Here is a 17075-nt window from a genome sequence, read left to right as displayed (position 1 = left end):
AACTTAACTCGGTAGTACAACAGGTGATTGACTCCTGTCAGGCTTGTGCTCTCACAAATGCTGCCCGACCTTACAAAGAACAAGGAAAGAGACAACGAGGAGATTGTCCCGGAGTTTACTGGGAAGTAGACTTCACTGAAATTAAACCAGGAATGTATGGCAACAAGTACCTGCTGGTATTTATAGACACCTTTTCCGGATGGGTAGAGGCTTTTCCCACTAAGTCTGAAACCGCTCAGGTGGTGACCAAGAAGATCCTTGAAGAAATCCTACTCCGGTTTGGGATCCCCAAGGTAATTGGCTCAGACAACGGGCCCGCATTTGTTGCCCAGGTAAGTCAGGGATTGGCCTCACAATTAGGGACTGATTGGAAGTTACATTGTGCTTATAGACCCCAGAGCTCAGGGCAGGTAGAAAGAATGAACAGGACTCTAAAAGAGACCCTAACTAAATTAGCTATTGAGACCGGTGGTAAAGACTGGGTGACCCTCCTTCCCTTTGCGCTTCTTAGAGTCCGAAACACACCTGGACGTTTCAGTCTTACCCCTTATGAAATTCTACATGGGGGACCGCCCCCCTTGGCCGAGTCTGGCGGGATATTGGATCCCTGTGTTGACTCTTCCTCACCCTCTGCTCTGTTTAGCCATTTAAAGGCCTTAGAAGTTGTCAGAACACAGATCTGGGACCAGATCAAAGAAGCTTATGCACCGGGGACTACAGCAGTGCCCCACGGGTTCCAGGTTGGAGATTCGGTCCTTGTCAGACGACATCGCACTGGCACTCTTGAGCCTCGGTGGAAAGGACCATATCTGGTGCTGTTAACAACTCCCACGGCAGTAAAGGTAGACGGAATCGCCGCCTGGATCCACGCCTCCCACGTCAAGAAGGCTCCTAGCCAGGGAAGAGGCAACCATGAAGACAACTGGACGGTTGCAGCTACTGATAATCCTCTTAAACTTCGCTTGTGTCGCGGGTGCCACCCTAAGCCTAGGGAACCACAACCCTCATGCTCCAATTCAACAGTCTTGGGAAGTGCTTAATGAGGAGGGAAACATTGTATGGGCAGTCACTGCAGTCCATCCCCCTTGGCCTGATCTCACACCTGACATCTGTAAGTTAGCAGCAGGATCTCCCAACTGGGACCTCCCCGATCATACTGATCTTAGTAACCCACCCCCTGAACAGCGGTGTGTTCCGAGTGGAATAGGGAACACGTATGGATGTTCGGGGCAGTTCTACCGAGCTAATCTTAGAGCTGCACATTTTTATGTTTGCCCCGGTCAGGGTCGGAGCGGAAGGCTTCAACAAGAATGTGGAGGGGCATCAGATTATTTTTGTGGTAAATGGACATGTGAAACGACAGGGGAAGCCTACTGGAAGCCTTCCTCTGATTGGGACCTAACCACGGTAAAACGAGGTAGTGTTTATGACAGGCCAAACCAAGGAGAAAGAAACCCCTATAAATATCCAGAGAGTGGGTGCGCTCTTAAAAACAGCCCCCCAGGACCATGCAAAGGTAAATACTGCAACCCCCTACTTATAAAATTCACTGAAAAAGGGAAACAAAATCGTTTGAGTTGGCTTAAAGGAAATAGGTGGGGTTGGCGCGTATACATTCCACCAAGAGACCCTGGGTTCATTTTTATGATCAGACTGACAGTCAGAGACCTGGTGGTAACACCCATAGGGCCCAACAATGTCCTTATGGAACAGGGCTCCCCGGTCGCACCGGCTCCCCCAAAAGTCCCGGCCGTACCAGCTCCACCAACTCCACAGCCTAACACAGTGGAACCCTCCCTAGGGACTAATACTCCCCTCATAAAGCCAACCTTAGCTTCCCCACCGCCCCTAGATACAGAGAGCCGTCTGGTCAGTCTAGTCCAAGGAGCTTTTTTAGTTTTAAATAGGACTAATCCTAATATGACTCAATCATGTTGGTTATGCTATGCCTCTAGGCCCCCTTATTATGAAGGAATTGCTCAGATCAGGACTTACAATACTACTTCAGATCATTCTCAATGCCTTTGGGGAGAAAACAGAAAGTTGACTCTGGCAGCGGTTTCAGGAAGTGGGCTTTGTTTAGGCCAGGTACCTCAGGATAAAGGGCACCTCTGTAATCAGACCCAGAACATCCAGCCTAACAAAAGTGGTCAGTATCTAGTGCCCCCCATAGACACAGTATGGGCTTGCAATACCGGTCTCACTCCTTGTGTATCTATGTCTGTTTTTAATAGTTCCAAAGATTTCTGCATTTTAGTTCAACTTATTCCTAGACTCCTGTATCATGATGATAGCTCTTTTTTAGACAAATTTGATCACCGGGTCCGCTGGAAAAGAGAACCAGTTACCTTAACTTTGGCAGTACTTTTAGGATTGGGAGTAGCAGCAGGAGTAGGTACAGGGACCGCTGCCTTAATTAAGACCCCCCAATACTATGAAGAATTACGTACAGCTATGGATGTTGATCTTAGAACTATAGAACAGTCTATAACCAAATTAGAAGAATCTTTGACTTCCCTGTCCGAAGTAGTGTTACAAAACAGGAGAGGATTAGACTTATTATTCCTTAAAGAAGGAGGACTCTGTGCTGCCCTAAAAGAAGAATGTTGTTTTTATGTTGACCATTCAGGAGTAATCAAAGATTCTATGGCCAAACTTGGAGAACGCCTAGATATACGTAAAAGAGAAAGAGAAAGCCAACAAGGATGGTTTGAAAGCTGGTTTAAGTCCCCTTGGTTCACCACTCTCCTCTCCACCATAGCAGGACCCTTAATTACACTTATGCTTTTGCTTACTTTTGGCCCCTGCATCCTCAATAAGTTAGTAGCTTTTATTAGAGAAAGAATAAATGCAGTACAGGTTATGGTACTAAGGCAACAATATCGGGCCCTCCAAGAGGCAGAAAACTCGCTCTAAGATTAGAGCTACTTACTAAAAGGAGTGGGGAATGAAGGAGGAAAATTACTGGCCACCTGAACTCTTCAACTCAGAGTCCTACCCCTCCCATCTGGAGATTGTTCCCGGAACACTCCTGAACTCTTCACCCCAGAGTACATTCCTGAACTCTTCACCCCAGAGTCCGACCCCCTCCCAATTGAGAACTGTTCCAAGAACATTTTTTAGATAAAGGCTTCCTGGAACAACCCCAAGAACATTTTTGAGATAATGTTCCAATAGATCGGGTACATTGCCAAATATAGGACACGACCCCTTGGTTACGGAAAGCCCCTTGGAAAGCCCCTTGGAAAAACCCTTGGCAAAAAACCCCTTAGTTACGCAAACTTGTACTTTTCCTACTCTGCTCCCCCCTTGGCTTTTCCCTATATAAGCCTGAGAAAAATTTGGGTCGTGGTCGATTCTCCTCTACACCATGCTTGGTGTATGAGTTTCGACCCCAGAGCTCTGGTTCATGTGCTTTCTCGTTGTGCCTTTATTAAATCTTCCTTCCTATATTCTGAGTTCGGTCTCAGTGTCTTCTTGGGTTCGCGGCTGTCCCGAGACTTGAGTGAGGGTCTCCCTTCGGGGGTCTTTCAAAGAGAAAAAGGGTTTCTACAAAGTCCTATAGAGGTCTCTTGGGAAATGTAAGGACATCAATAGTGGAAAGAAAGATTTTTCAGGGTAAAATGGGATCACAACAAAGGAGACTTTGAGTTAGGATGGGCTCACGAGCAGGAAATTAGCCTAGGAGCTAGCATTGACCTTGACAAGTTAACAGGCACCACAGTTATTAATGGAAGGGCCACAAGTACCTCTGGCCAGATATAGACAATGACTCACTTTTTTGCATGCATGAAAAATATCAAGCCTCAAAGGGCATGGAGGCTTTTGTCTTAATACCCACTGGTAAGAAAAGGACTTCCTTCAGGTCCAGGCTTTGGGCTCAATGGGAGGGGATCCATCCCTGATCCTGTTATATTGCTGAAAGCTGTTTCCCAGAGCTTTTCTGTGATTAACCTGTGTCCCTCTGAGAAGCTTGTTCAGGGTGTCCTTGGGGAATTCCATGCAAATGATGGAGCACAGTAGATTCTGCAGTATGAGGAGGAATGGTTTCAGCATGATACTAGGAGCACTGCCCAGGTGACTTTCATCTTCTGTTCCATGCTCAAAAGAGTAGAAGGATGGAGAGCATGACAGGTTTTGTTATTGTTTGTTTGTTTCTTTGTTTGTTACTTCTGTCTTTAGTTGAGGGTTTCCTCTGGAGTTGGCTGAGGCTGAGATCCTGCTGCCAAGCCCTGTTCTCTGTCTGGCCATGAAACTTCTATCCCCTTTGCTGGTCTGTTTCTCAGAGCTTTTATTCTGGTGGCTTGCTTCCCTCTACCACCTATGCAGGTGTAGCAGCTGCTTCACAGTTGTGCCCTTAATATTTAGCCATTCACATCTTCCTAGCCCATACTATTCCTTTCTATTGCTAACCCTGAGCCTCCACAGTAGGAACTGGGAATGAACACTTGTGAGCCTCAGAGCAAAACCTGCTTTCTGTCCAAATCTAGGAACAGCCATTTTCTTCCTTGCTTGGCAGTTGTACTCAACAGGAAGAGGCCAGAAACTGAAGACTTGAATCCAAAGGAACTGTTGAGCTTGGCTGATAAATTTTTATGTTGAGGTCTTTACTTAGTTGGACTTGAGAGTATTGGAGGATGATAAATGCAGAGCAACTTGCTTTCTTAAACATGCAAACCTCTAGTTAGACAGGCACCATTTGATAAGGATGATTTTTTTTTCCAATGTCTCTTTTGAATTCTCTATTAAAAATCTTGTGTCCATGCTTGATAGTTGTGTGGGTTTATTTCTGGGTTTTCAGTTTCATTCCATTGATCAACCTATCTATTTTCCTGCCAATGCAATGCAGTTTTCACTATACTATGGCTATGTAGTATAACTTCAGATCAGAAATGGCCATACTTCTAGAACATCACACATTATAAAGGATTATGGTCTTCAGGCTGAGTCCAAAGGTTGCCTGTGAGTGTCTGTAATTATCTTAGACAGGTGATAACAGAACCTCTCAGAGGAGAGCCATATCTGGACCCTTTATGTAAGTACATCTTGTCATTAGCAATAATGCAGTGGTTTGATGTCTGCTGATGAGATTGATCCCAAGATCCCTGTGTCTGAATGGCCCTTTCTTCACTATTTTGGTCCCTGTTTTTCTGTTAGACAGTAACAATTCTAGTTTAAAAATTTTGAGATGGGCGAGTGGCACCTTCCCTCAATTGGAAGCCATGCCTACCCACTGGGGGTGGTCTCTTCAGGTTCTGTGTTTCCTCTGTTGCATATTAAGGCTTGAATTTTATTGTTTCATTCCTTGGTTATTTATTGTTTGATTGATTTCTTTCTTCTCCATTTTGCTCTTGACCTTCATGGTATGGATTGTATTCTGTGACACCATTGTTGTTCTATAGCTAGGGATAATTTAGAATTTCAACTCTGAGAGATCCTCTTGCCTTGGCCTTCCTGCTGGAAGGATTACTATGTGAGCCAAGTCACCTGGTTGTGTTTTCCTCATTTGTGACCAGCATGGTTCAGAGGGAAATTCACCTGGGAGCCATAATCTGTCCTTGAAAATACATGCACAGAACCATAAAATACCATTGTAAGAGGACATGACAAGTACCTTGTGCAGTGCATTTGGGGCCTCCTTGTAGGAATTTGGCAGAAATTTGACAATGGGCTAGGACAGTGAAGTAGGCTCAGATAAAAATATTTACTTTGGGGCTAATACAAAGCTCAAGGAAAACTCAGCAGAGGAATGTGTGGTATTTGTTTTACCATGGCCAGCTTGATAAGCCCATAGAAACATTGATCTGGGAATTTTTATTTATTTATTTTTGTTTGGTTTTGTCAATAGAATTTTTATTGGATATTTTATTTATTTGCATTTCAAATGTTCTCCCCTTTAACATTTTGCCCTCCGGAAACACCCTATCCCATTCCCTCTCCTCCTGCTTCTATGAAGGTCCTCCCTTACCCATCTACACCTGACTCCCCACCCTGGCATTCCCCTACACTGGAGCATTGAGCCTTCATAGGACCAAGGGCATCTCCTCTCATTGATGCCCAACAAGGCCATCCTCTGTTGCATATGCATCTGGAGCAATGTTTCGCTCCATGTGTACTCTTTGGTTGGTGGTTCTGTCCCTGGGAGCTCTTGGGGTCTGACTGGACAATATTGTTTTTCCTATGGGGTTCCAAACCATTTCATCTACTTCAGTGCTTTGCTAACATCTCCATTGGAGTCCCCTTACTCTGAACTTTGTTTATTTGCCTTGTTTGTTCCTTGACCTAAAACTGACTTTATCCTTTGCTTGTATTTAGACTGGTATAAAAGCAGACTAGAGAAAAGTGAATCTACTTCAGCCTTAACACTGGCTGGAGTCATGTTATATGTTGTCTAATGGTCATTGTTGTTTCAATCGTCATTCCTAACCTTGAGACCCAGTTGCTTGACTGAGCTGGCTTTGTCATACTTTACACAATTATTTTTCCATTCTGGAATAAAGAGGTTAGCTTCATGCTTTGCCAATCTTCAACTGTAGTAGCACTCAGAAAGCTGAGGCAGGAGGATGGCTTCATCCATTTTTCAGGGAATTTTGTGCTGTAACTTCAGTAGTAAATCTTTGCTTGGCATTCACATTTTAGGTTATAAATCACTGCACATTCTAGAAAAATGGGGGCATGCCTGTGTTCCCAGAACATGTGAGTCTGAATAGAGGCTCAGAAATCCAATGGCATCTTTGCTTTAATAAATAGTGTGAGGCAAGCCTGCTCTGTACTAAAATGTTTTCAAAACAATTTAAAAGGTGTGTCAGGAAGGGACATGCTATCCATGATTCTAAGAAAGTTGGAGCATGTTTCAGAAAGGAAGGATCACTGGACTGGGAGAGATTCTCAGTGTTTACTGGCCATAGAGAAAATCTCTGGGATTAGGAGAGAACTTTGTTATTTGCAGAATAACTAAACTCAATGACCAACAGGTGTGGTGATGACTTGGAACTACCCATATCTTCTGTGTTCTGGCATCCTCTGACCTTTCCTAGACTTAATAAGCACATACTCATATGCATGCAGAGAGAGAGAGAGAGAGAGAGAGAGAGAGAGAGAGAGAGAGAGAGAGAGAGAGAGAGAGAGAGAGAGAGAGAGAGATGATTGATTGATTTTAACACTCAGAACTAAAGAGGTATGTCCATAAAATCCTCCCCTCAAGGCTCAGGGAATCCTGTAGAAGTGAACAAAGAAAGAGGGATAGAGCCAGAGGGAATGATGGACACCAAGCAAGTCAGCCCTTCTTAAACACAGGAGAATTAACACACATATGAACTCAGAGAGACTAAAGGAGAATTCTCAGGGCCTGTGAGGGTCTATACCGCATGGAATATCAGTGTAGAGAAAAGAAATAGACACAAGCTCATATCCCAAACCCAGAAACTAGTAATAACAAATGAAAAATTAGTTCTCTCAAATGAAGTCTTCCTGAGGGTACAGATCCCATTCAGATGGGCAGGTCTATAGGCCAACACAAAGTGAACTCAGGGGCCTCTTTGGAGGTCCTATGTCTCATAATGTTTTGTCAGGCCTCTTGTCTTTTGGGGTTTTTTGGTTTTGCTTTTTAATTCAATTATTTTTCTTGTTGTTGTTGTTGTTGCTTATTTGTCTTAAAACCCACTAGCTGTTCTCTTCAAGGTCACACCCTAGCACACTCCTTCTAGGTGCCTTCTTACCATCTCCTGTGAGTGGGTGGAGGCTCCCTGTGTAACACCACACCCTTGTACTTTAAGTATTTTCAAAGCATGGCATATCCTCTCCCACTGAGTCCAGACAAAGCAGCTCAAATAGAAGAACATGTCCCACATACAGGCAACAGATTTTGAAGGATGCCTCCACTCCAGCTGTTAGGGGAAGCACATGAAGACCAAGCTGTACATCTGTGTGGGGAGGCCTATTCCAAGCCCCTGTGTGTTCTTTGGTTGGGGGTTCAGTTTCTGAGAGCACCAAAGGTCCCAGTTAATTGACTCTGTTGGACTTCCTAGAGCATCTTTATCACCTTTGGGACCTTTGCTCATATATTATGGCTACCAATTTTGGGTTTTTATTGGAATCTTCTGTGTGTGAACATGTCCTACATCTATATGAATTCCTCATGGTTTTTCATTGGCTCTTTTTGCTCTATATCTTTATTTTGTTATATCCCAATATGTAGCAGTTACCTAGGTCTTATATTCCATCTAGGTCTTCATATTTTACCTAGATCCCAAGAATGTGTTGGTGGTATAGAAACCACGAGACCCTGAAGTGATTTCTCTCTTTACATCTGTGGGTCTCATAGCTGAATTCAGGTTTGGCAACAAGTGCCATTGACCATTGACATATCTCACAGCCTACTAGGCTCCCGTAAAGTTTTTCTTAAAAACACTATTTTTTTTCATTTTTTGTTTTTAGTTTTTTCAAGACAGGGTTTCTGTTTAACAGATCTGACTGATCCAGAACTTACTCTGTAGACCAGGCTAGCTAAAATTTAGAGGTCCACCTACATCTGCCTCCTTAATTCTGGGATTAAAGGCCTATAGTAGAACCTCACAGCTAAAGTAGATTTTGGTTTTATTTCTTTGATTTGGGTTGGTTTTTGAGAGAGAGAGTTTCCCTATTTTACAGGCTTCCCTGTTCCACACTTTAACCTGTAGATCAGTATGGACCCTAAAGTTCCACATCCCTCTGCCTACAGGGTGCTGGGATTAAAGTTATGTGCCACCTATCCCAGCTCTGCTTTAATTATAAAACAGATCCTTAGTCAATAGGCTTCACTGGTTAATAATTAGCTACTTAGATAAATCTAGCCTTGAACTCACTGAGCCCAGTCTACCTTTGCCTTGAGAGTTCAGGGATTAAAGGTGTTTGCCACCATTGTATTTACAGATTTATTTCTCTTAAAGATTTGTTCTATGTGTTTTGGTGTTTTCCGTACATATATGAATGTGTACCACATGTATGCCTGATGCCCACAAAGTTGAGAAGGAGGGTTCAGATTTCAAGGAACTGGATTCACAGATCATTTCAAGCCACCATGTAGGTGCTCAGAATAGAATATTAACAAGTACTCATTATTGAGTATCCAACTTCTCAGCACAGGTCCCACTCCTGATTTCATCTTGGGCAAGCATGCTGTTCTGATCCTATGTGACACATTATCTGTTTTCTGTCTACCAAGGGCAGAATCTCCCTCAGACCCTCTGTTTTCTGTTTCTCTTTAGGTATATTTAAAAAGAGAATCACATGTAAGTCTCAGGCTGTCCTTCTATTTACAATATGGCTGAGGATGGGTTTTAATTGATCCCCTGCTCCCAATTCTTGAATTGTGACTTTCCAGGCATGGCCATCATATCTGCTGCATGCAATGCTGGAGAGAGGATTCCCTGTATGTTTGGTAGCCCCCTACAAACTGAGTGTACACCCAGAACACTTTTACAATGTTAATGGAATCAGGCCATGCTCCTTCATCTATATTTTGTGTAGGTGCTACTGCAGTTTATTTAAAAAGCATCCAATTCAGTCTTAGAGCTCCAGAACTTATTCCTGACTATTAAAAACTGTCTCAAATCCAGTGACAATAATATCGATGAATTATTTTATGTCTGTTATCAGCAATAGATTGAACCCTGATCTGAGACAAATCAGACTGACTTTGTGTGCATGAATAAAAATTCACCCAGGTGTGGTGTTTCATATTAATCCTAGCAGGAAGAAGAATGCTGAGGCAAGAGGATTGTTAGAACTTAGAGTTTGGAAACCACTCTGGATTCACAGCAAGACCCAGTCCTGTACCAAACTCAAAATTATGTAATAACAAAGCAAATGAAGGGGAAAATCCACAAATTCAGTGATGTGCTGTTAAGTAACAAGTAGAATGCTTGAGGGGTGTTGTGCTATGGAGGTATTCTCACAGAGAGCTCTAATGCAATCAATGAAGTGATTGTATGTTACATATAGAATTAAAAGGGTGGAGTTTAACAATCTAATCCAATTCTACTTCGAGATTGAAGGATGTGGGTGCAATAGGGAAGGTTACACAGAGAGGCATATAAAGTCTTCAGTGGAGACAGAAAATATTCAGACCTGGAGGCAGAAAAACTGCCTGGTTTGTCTAGGAATCAGAACTGCAGTACTCAGAACTGGTATGTAATTGGTTTCCCTAGGGTTAAGCACTTTGATGTAGAGCTCTTTAGACTCCAGGGTAGTACAGGAAATTTCATTTTCTGTCTCTTTAGTAAAATACATTGAAGACCTTGGGTTTCATTCCCAATGAAGTTTTAGCCTCTTCTCCAATATATCTCTATGATAGCTTGTGTACTTCATTAGTTTGCTTTATATAATTCTTTGATACAAGAATTTTCTAAGCCCTTGGGTATGTTGCTCTGGGTTTGCTGGAAATCAGAACATTCTGACTAACCTGTTCTTTCATATTTCCTTTCACTGAAATGATGGTCTTCTTTGCTTTTCTGAGACCCTGGCTCACATTGTAGCCCTGTAGAACATGTAACTTTGATCATCATTTACTCCCAATAGCAGGAATTACAATACTGAGTTAATCATATATCTCACCTTAGTCTTTGCTTTAGATCATTTTCACATGTTGCGCCTGATTTCCTGATTTTTTTCTTTTTTCTTTTTCTTTTCTTTTATTTTCTTTTTTCTTTTTCTTTTCTTTTCTTTTTTCTTTGTGTGTGTGTGTGTGGGGGGGGTATGCATTTGGGACCCAGTAGGAACCCACAGTTGTCATCCTCCTTAGTGAGAATTCAATATTGGTCTGCAACACAAGACTTTTTTGTTTGTATTATTTTTGTTTGCTTGTTTTTTGCTTGTTTCTTGTTTGTTTGTTTTTTTGCTATTCAGTTTTTGTTTTGTTTTTTCTGTTTTTTATTTTTATTACTAAATTTAATTTCTCTTCAATTCATTTTTACCCTCCAGTTATTATCCCCCTCTTGGTCTGCCGCTTGACTGTTCCTTATGCCATTCATCCTCTTTGTACCTACCCCCCCCCCCTTTTTTTTTTTTTTTTGGTTTTTCAAGACAGGGTTTCTCTGTGGAGTCCTGGTTGTTCTGGAACTCACTCTGTAGACCAGGCTGGCCTCAAACTCAGAAATCCACTTGCCTCTGCCTCCCAAGTGCTGGGATTAAAGGCATGTGCCACCACTGCCCCCATTTTTTATTGGTCATTTTATTTATTTACATTTCAAGTGTTATCTCCCTTCCTGGTTTCAGCTCTGCAAGCCCCCTCTCATGATCCCTCCTCTTTACCTCTAAGAGGGTACTCCCCCACCTACCCACACACTCCTGCCTCACCCCTCTAGCTTATCTCCTTCACTAGGACAACAAGCCTCCACAGGACAAAGGACCTCCTCTTTTATTGAAGCCATATAATGCAATCCTTTGCTACATATGTAGCAGGAACCATAGACACACTCATGTATGTTCTCTGGTTGCTGGGAAATCCCAGTTCCTGGGAAATCTGAGGGGTACAGTTTGTTAATATTTGTTCCTATGGGATTGTAATCCCCTTCAGCTTCTTCATTTCTTCCCTTTCTCTTCCATTGTGGTCCCCAAGCTCAATGCAATAGTTGGTTGTGAGTGTCTACAATTGTATTAGTCGGGTGTAGGCAGAGCCTCTCAGAGGACAGCCATACCTTGGCATCAGCAACAGTGTTGGGGTTTGGTGTCTGCTGATTTTATACATCCCAAGATCCCAGTCCCTGGATGGCCTTTCCTTCAGTCTCTGCTCCATTTTTTGTCCCTGTTTTTCTTTTAGATAGTAACAATTCTATGTTAAAAATTTTGAGATTTGTGAGTGGCCCCTTCCCTCAAAAGGGAGCCATGCATATTCATTGGGGGTTGCTTCTTCAAGTTCTATCTCCTCTATGTTCCATATTTCAGCTAGGGCCAACTGTACTGGTTCCTGGGAATCTCTTCCATTTTGCTTTCTTTCATTCTTTCCTTTTTAAAAGAAAGGGTAACAAATAAAAATATTTTGACCCAAAAATTAGGTGTCTATTAGAGTAATAGAGAGATTCTCATGATGCCAGCTTGAGAGTCTTTACACCACCAGTTTAGGATGAAGAGGTAAATTGATGACTCTATGACTGTCAGAGCAGTAACTCAGAAGCTAAATGGTTGATGTGATGGTGAGGGAATATTATAAAGTTTGCCTTGAATATATATTCTTTTCTAACTGCTTCCCCAGGAGCCTTCTTACTGAAGACCTGAGAGGATGAGTGTTCAGACCCTACCCACACGCACTCTGCTGACACATGAAGCTTTGATCATGTCCACTCTGGAGGAGCTGCCTACTGTGGTCTTCCCATCACTGTTCAAAGAAGCCTTTGCTGGCAGACACACAAATCTCCTAAAGGCAATGGTGGCAGCCTGGCCTTTCCCCTGTCTCCCTGTGGGGCCATTGATAAAGAAGCCTAAACTAGAAACCTTGCAAGCTCTGCTAGATGGAGTAGACATGCGACTGACAAGAGAGTTTCACCCCAGGTAAGCAATATCCATGTATTGTATAAGGGAGCATGAGGAGTACACAATAGACATTGCCAGGGAGATTGGCTTTGTAATAAATGGATCAGATGCTTCTAATCACATCATCAAGTAGGGATACAAGGTTCTTGAAAGCTATTGTTTACTTATACTGAGGACAGTTGGATATGGATTAGAGTTGAATATGGACTAGATTAGATTTAGCCTCACAGTAGAATGAGCCTATCCCTGGCCTTCCCACAACTAATCATAATAATTATTTTTTCTAATTAATAATTAATCTCTAAGGAGAACTAATGATTACCTTACTGAAAGAAAAGTAATCAAGTGTATTGAAGCACAGGAAAGCTTCTGTAGCATGCCTGAGTCCACCTTGGATATCAGGTGCTTAAAAAAATCAAACACCTTAGAAGGGAGGGGAGTTGAGCTTAGATATATGTAGCAAACGATGATTCAGGGTCTGCTAACATTCATATGTTTCAACCACAGGAGGGCAAAACTTCAGGTTCTTGACATGAGAAATAGGCACCATGCCTTCTGGAACATATGGGCTGATGCAAATGACAGTAACTGTAAAGCAGAGACATTGGATGAAAAGCAGCTAGTGAAGGTCCTTCCCAGATATGCACGGAGGCAGCGTCTGAAGGTCATAGTCAACCTGTCAATCAGTTCCCACGTCAGTAAATCAAAGGCATATTTCTTGAATTGGGCCAAGCAGAGAACAGGGTCCCTATATTTCTGCTGTACAAAGATGAAGATCTGGGATCCGCCAGACCAAGTTATCAGAGAAATCTTTAATGTTTTTGATCCAGAGCACATCACAGAATTAGAACTGAATACTGACTGGACTCTATTACAGCTGGCACATTTTGCTCCCTACTTCGGGCACATGAAAAATCTTCAAAAAGTCTTCCTGGCACCCCTCCACAAGAATACCTCCCCTATTATCAATATAACAAGTGCCACAGAAGCCAAGTGTGTCAACAAGATTATTTCTCAGTTTTCCAAATTCAACTGTCTCCAGCATATCTTCATGAAACAAGTCCATTTTCTAAGAGACTACATGAATCAAGTCCTAGGGTAAGCAAGAATGGAGAGCTGGGTCAGGTACAAAAGCAAATCTGTCTTTCTTAAGATTAGTGTTCCATGATGCCTGCCAGTCACTAGGAACAAAATTTAGACACTCATAAGACTCTGAAAGTTATGTCTTATTTCCATGTATACTGAAATATACAAGGGAAATAGTACAAGTTAAAATAGTATCTCAAATGAGAACTCATGATGTAGAGAACTGATTTAGTGTAAAGAGTAGGTCAGATCTTGTAAGAATGAGTTATAATTCTTCCTGGAATCAGGCCCACCCAATCAAATGGAAAGGGAAGAGAAAGGGGAGTATATAGTGAGGAGTCAGGATACTCATTAGCACAGTTTGAACATGAGCTATATGCTCAGATCTGTGAGAACAGCCTTCTATCTTTGACAAGTTCCAATGAGTGAAACGTGTTGAGCCTAAGTAGCACTGAGTGCATGGGACAGGTGGATGTAAATTAGAACAAGGATGACTGCAGAGGGAATGATAGAATGTAGATTCAGTGAGTCCACAGAAAATATCAAAATCCTGTCAGGACTTTCTTGGATTGGAAGTTCTTCTGTGTGCTTTCTTGGCTTAAGTGATGAACTAGTTTTCAGCTTGAGTGTGAGGTCCAGGGATGAATTGTGGGATTGGCATGACTGAGCAGATCCAACAGGAAGCATCATAGATGATGTATTTGATCCTTTTGTCAAACTGAGCTTTGGGCCCCTGGTTTATTCTACCTCTGTGTACATCCCAGCCAAACCTTTACAACACTACTTGTCAGAACTAACCCTCTGGTCTCCTCTATCCCTAGGTGCCTAATGACACCCTTGGAGACCCTCTCCATCACTCAATGCCTAATTTCACAGAGAGACTTTGATTTCTTTTCCTGCTCCCACAACCTCTTTAAATTAAAACATCTGGAAATAAGAGGGATGATCTTATATGCTTTGGATCTTATGCCTCTGAGAGGTCTCCTAGAAAAAGTAGCAGACACTCTTGAGATTCTGGATTTTCAGTGGTGTAGGATGAAGGACTCCCAGATCAATGCCCTCCTACCTGCCCTCAGTCAATGCACTCAGCTCAATCAGATCAACTTCTACAACAATGACTTCTCCATGTCCCTCCTGAAGGTCCTTTTCCAGCACACAGCCAACTGGAGCAAGATGAATGTGGAACAATACCCTGCCCCTCTACAGTGCTATAATGAGTTGGGTCGTGTCTCTGTAAAAAGATTTGTCCAACTTTGTCATGAGCTCATGTATACACTCAGAGCAATAAGGCAACCCAAGAGCATCTCTTTTGCTACAGATAACTGTCACAAATGTGGTAAGCCCTGTGTCTACAACCAGAGCCCAATACTTTGTTCTTGTTTTGAGTAAACATAGATACAGGACTTCTGGATATGAATAAATGACAGGCTTGGGGCACATCTTTTATCTGCAGTGCTCAGAGACTATGATTTCAGACAATTCTCATATGGTTGGAAATAAAGAGATGTACAGTGACTAGGACCCTGAAGGGTGAGCTTGATATGGGGAACATTTCAATAGACTGTGATAACAGGGGGATTGTGGGGTCAGAAAAACAGTTTGGTATTTATATGTGGCTTCTGCCCAGACAGTATATATAGATGCTTTTTTGTGTACTTATAAACCTAGATGATCTCTCTCGTGGGTTTTTGACTGTTAACAACATCACTATCAGGGTCAGGATCTAGAAGGTTGAATGGGTCCAGGATTGGAAAGACACTGTTATTTTATGAAGAAAGGTAAGTTTTAGGTGATAAATGGCATGTATAAAATGAAAGTGTTCTTGACACATCTTTCCCTTGTCTCTTGCCTGGGCTATGTGTGTAACACTTTGTGTGGCTGATCAGTTATGTCCACAAAACATTTAAACTAAAGTGAGCAACATAGACAAATCCTTTGAAGGAGGATTAAAAGTGTCACAAATGGTTACTATCCAGTACATTCAGACCACAAAGCACCTTGTACCCATCAAAGATGCCTAAAGGTAAGAAGACAACATAGAGCAAAGTAAACAGGCTTTCCATTCTAGCTTTGAATTCTTGATATTTTTGTCATGCCTTAATGATATTACTAACAGGAACCTCTATGTGAAGTCTTGATGCCACATGTCTCTATTCCTATGGAGTCCCAAAATCTATGAAGTACCTATAGTATATGTGAAAGTATCCAATAATATGCAGGTAACTTTTCTACATAAAGTATTACTTAAAAAAATTGTATTTTAAGGCTTTAGTTGTAATAAAAACAAAAGAAAAAAATCTCCCTCTGCTTAGTCATTTCTGTATAGCAAACTATCAATAAAACAATTTATTGTTACTCTGTATTTATTGAACACTTGGAACATGAGTTCTTTGCTTAAGATCATTGTTATTGTCTTAATAAATTAACATATCAAAAATTTAAGGACTCTGCCACAAATGCCCTCTGGAGAGAAGTCAAAATTAAGACATTGATGCCACGCATGTCACAATTAAATCTTGGGAAGGTGGGTAAAGTTATCAGCTATGGTTGGACACATGGACATCTAGGCTGACCTAAAGCACAGAGGAAGACAAAAACTAACAAACCTCTCTTAGGCTCCTTCTTTCTGTCTTCCCCTACATTCTGACTCCCTGTCTGAATGTCCAGTTTCCTAGCCTTGACCCTTAGGACCAGTGAACTCACCTGAGATTTGCTCACAATAAACATGCATTCACATTCTTTAAACAGGCAACCCGTACTTTGAGAGAGATTGCTCACAGGTTAAAAGCACATGCTGCTTTTGCACAGGAACAAAGTTTGGTTTCAGTGCTAATAATCAGGTTGCTCTTGAAAGGAACTCAGACTTCAGGTGATAGGATTCTCTTTTCTGGACTATGTGGATCTTGGCTTTTACATGCATGATTCCACATAATACGTATGTATCTATGCACATAGCTAAAGAAGTCCTTTAAAAGGGACTCAATTTCACAAATAAAAAGGACTCAGTTAAAATGGGGATGTTGATTGTGTGTCTCTGAAGAGAGCCTGTGGAGTTTCGGGTGTTTCCATTGAGCTCAGGTGGCAATAGTGTAGGGTGCTCTGGGCTTCAGAGTTTGAACTACTGTACCATGGGTGAGTGAGAGGAAATTAGTTTGTCAATGTTCAACATTTATTTCTGTATGTATTTTATGTTATATTCCTGTTCTAGTTGCATGTATGCTTACATGTCAGAAAAAGGCATCAGAACCTTGTATAAATAGTTGTAAGCAGGTCAGGTGGTTGTCTAGAATTGAACTCAGGTTGTTGGAAAGAGCAGCCAGTACTCTTAATTACTGAGACATCTCTCCAGGCCTATGTTTGACAATGCAAAAAGCACTTGTGGATACGTAATTACAAGGAACCAGGTGTCTGTTTTGCATAAAAACTTACCAGATTGTCATTATCCTTAATTCATTACATTTCAAACATATTTTGCACATGTG

At 41.9% G+C, this 17075-nt stretch overlaps 1 protein-coding gene across 1 annotated transcript; it reads left to right on the top strand.

The window, feature by feature from the left end:
• Window positions 1-12256: 12256 nt before the first annotated feature.
• Window positions 12257-14982, top strand: LOC147005290 (PRAME family member 6-like). Its single transcript, XM_085836295.1, has 3 exons — window positions 12257-12525; window positions 13015-13605; window positions 14415-14982. Exons 1-3 carry the CDS (start codon window positions 12257-12259, stop codon window positions 14980-14982), a joined length of 1428 nt encoding a protein of 475 aa, XP_085692421.1.
• Window positions 14983-17075: the final 2093 nt, after the last annotated feature.

Source organism: Mus caroli, unplaced genomic scaffold (genome assembly GCF_978045245.1).
Source record: "Mus caroli unplaced genomic scaffold, Mus_caroli_1 scaffold_4, whole genome shotgun sequence".
Classification (NCBI taxonomy): Eukaryota; Metazoa; Chordata; class Mammalia; order Rodentia; family Muridae; genus Mus; species Mus caroli.
This window is presented reverse-complemented; position numbering and strand designations above follow the sequence as displayed.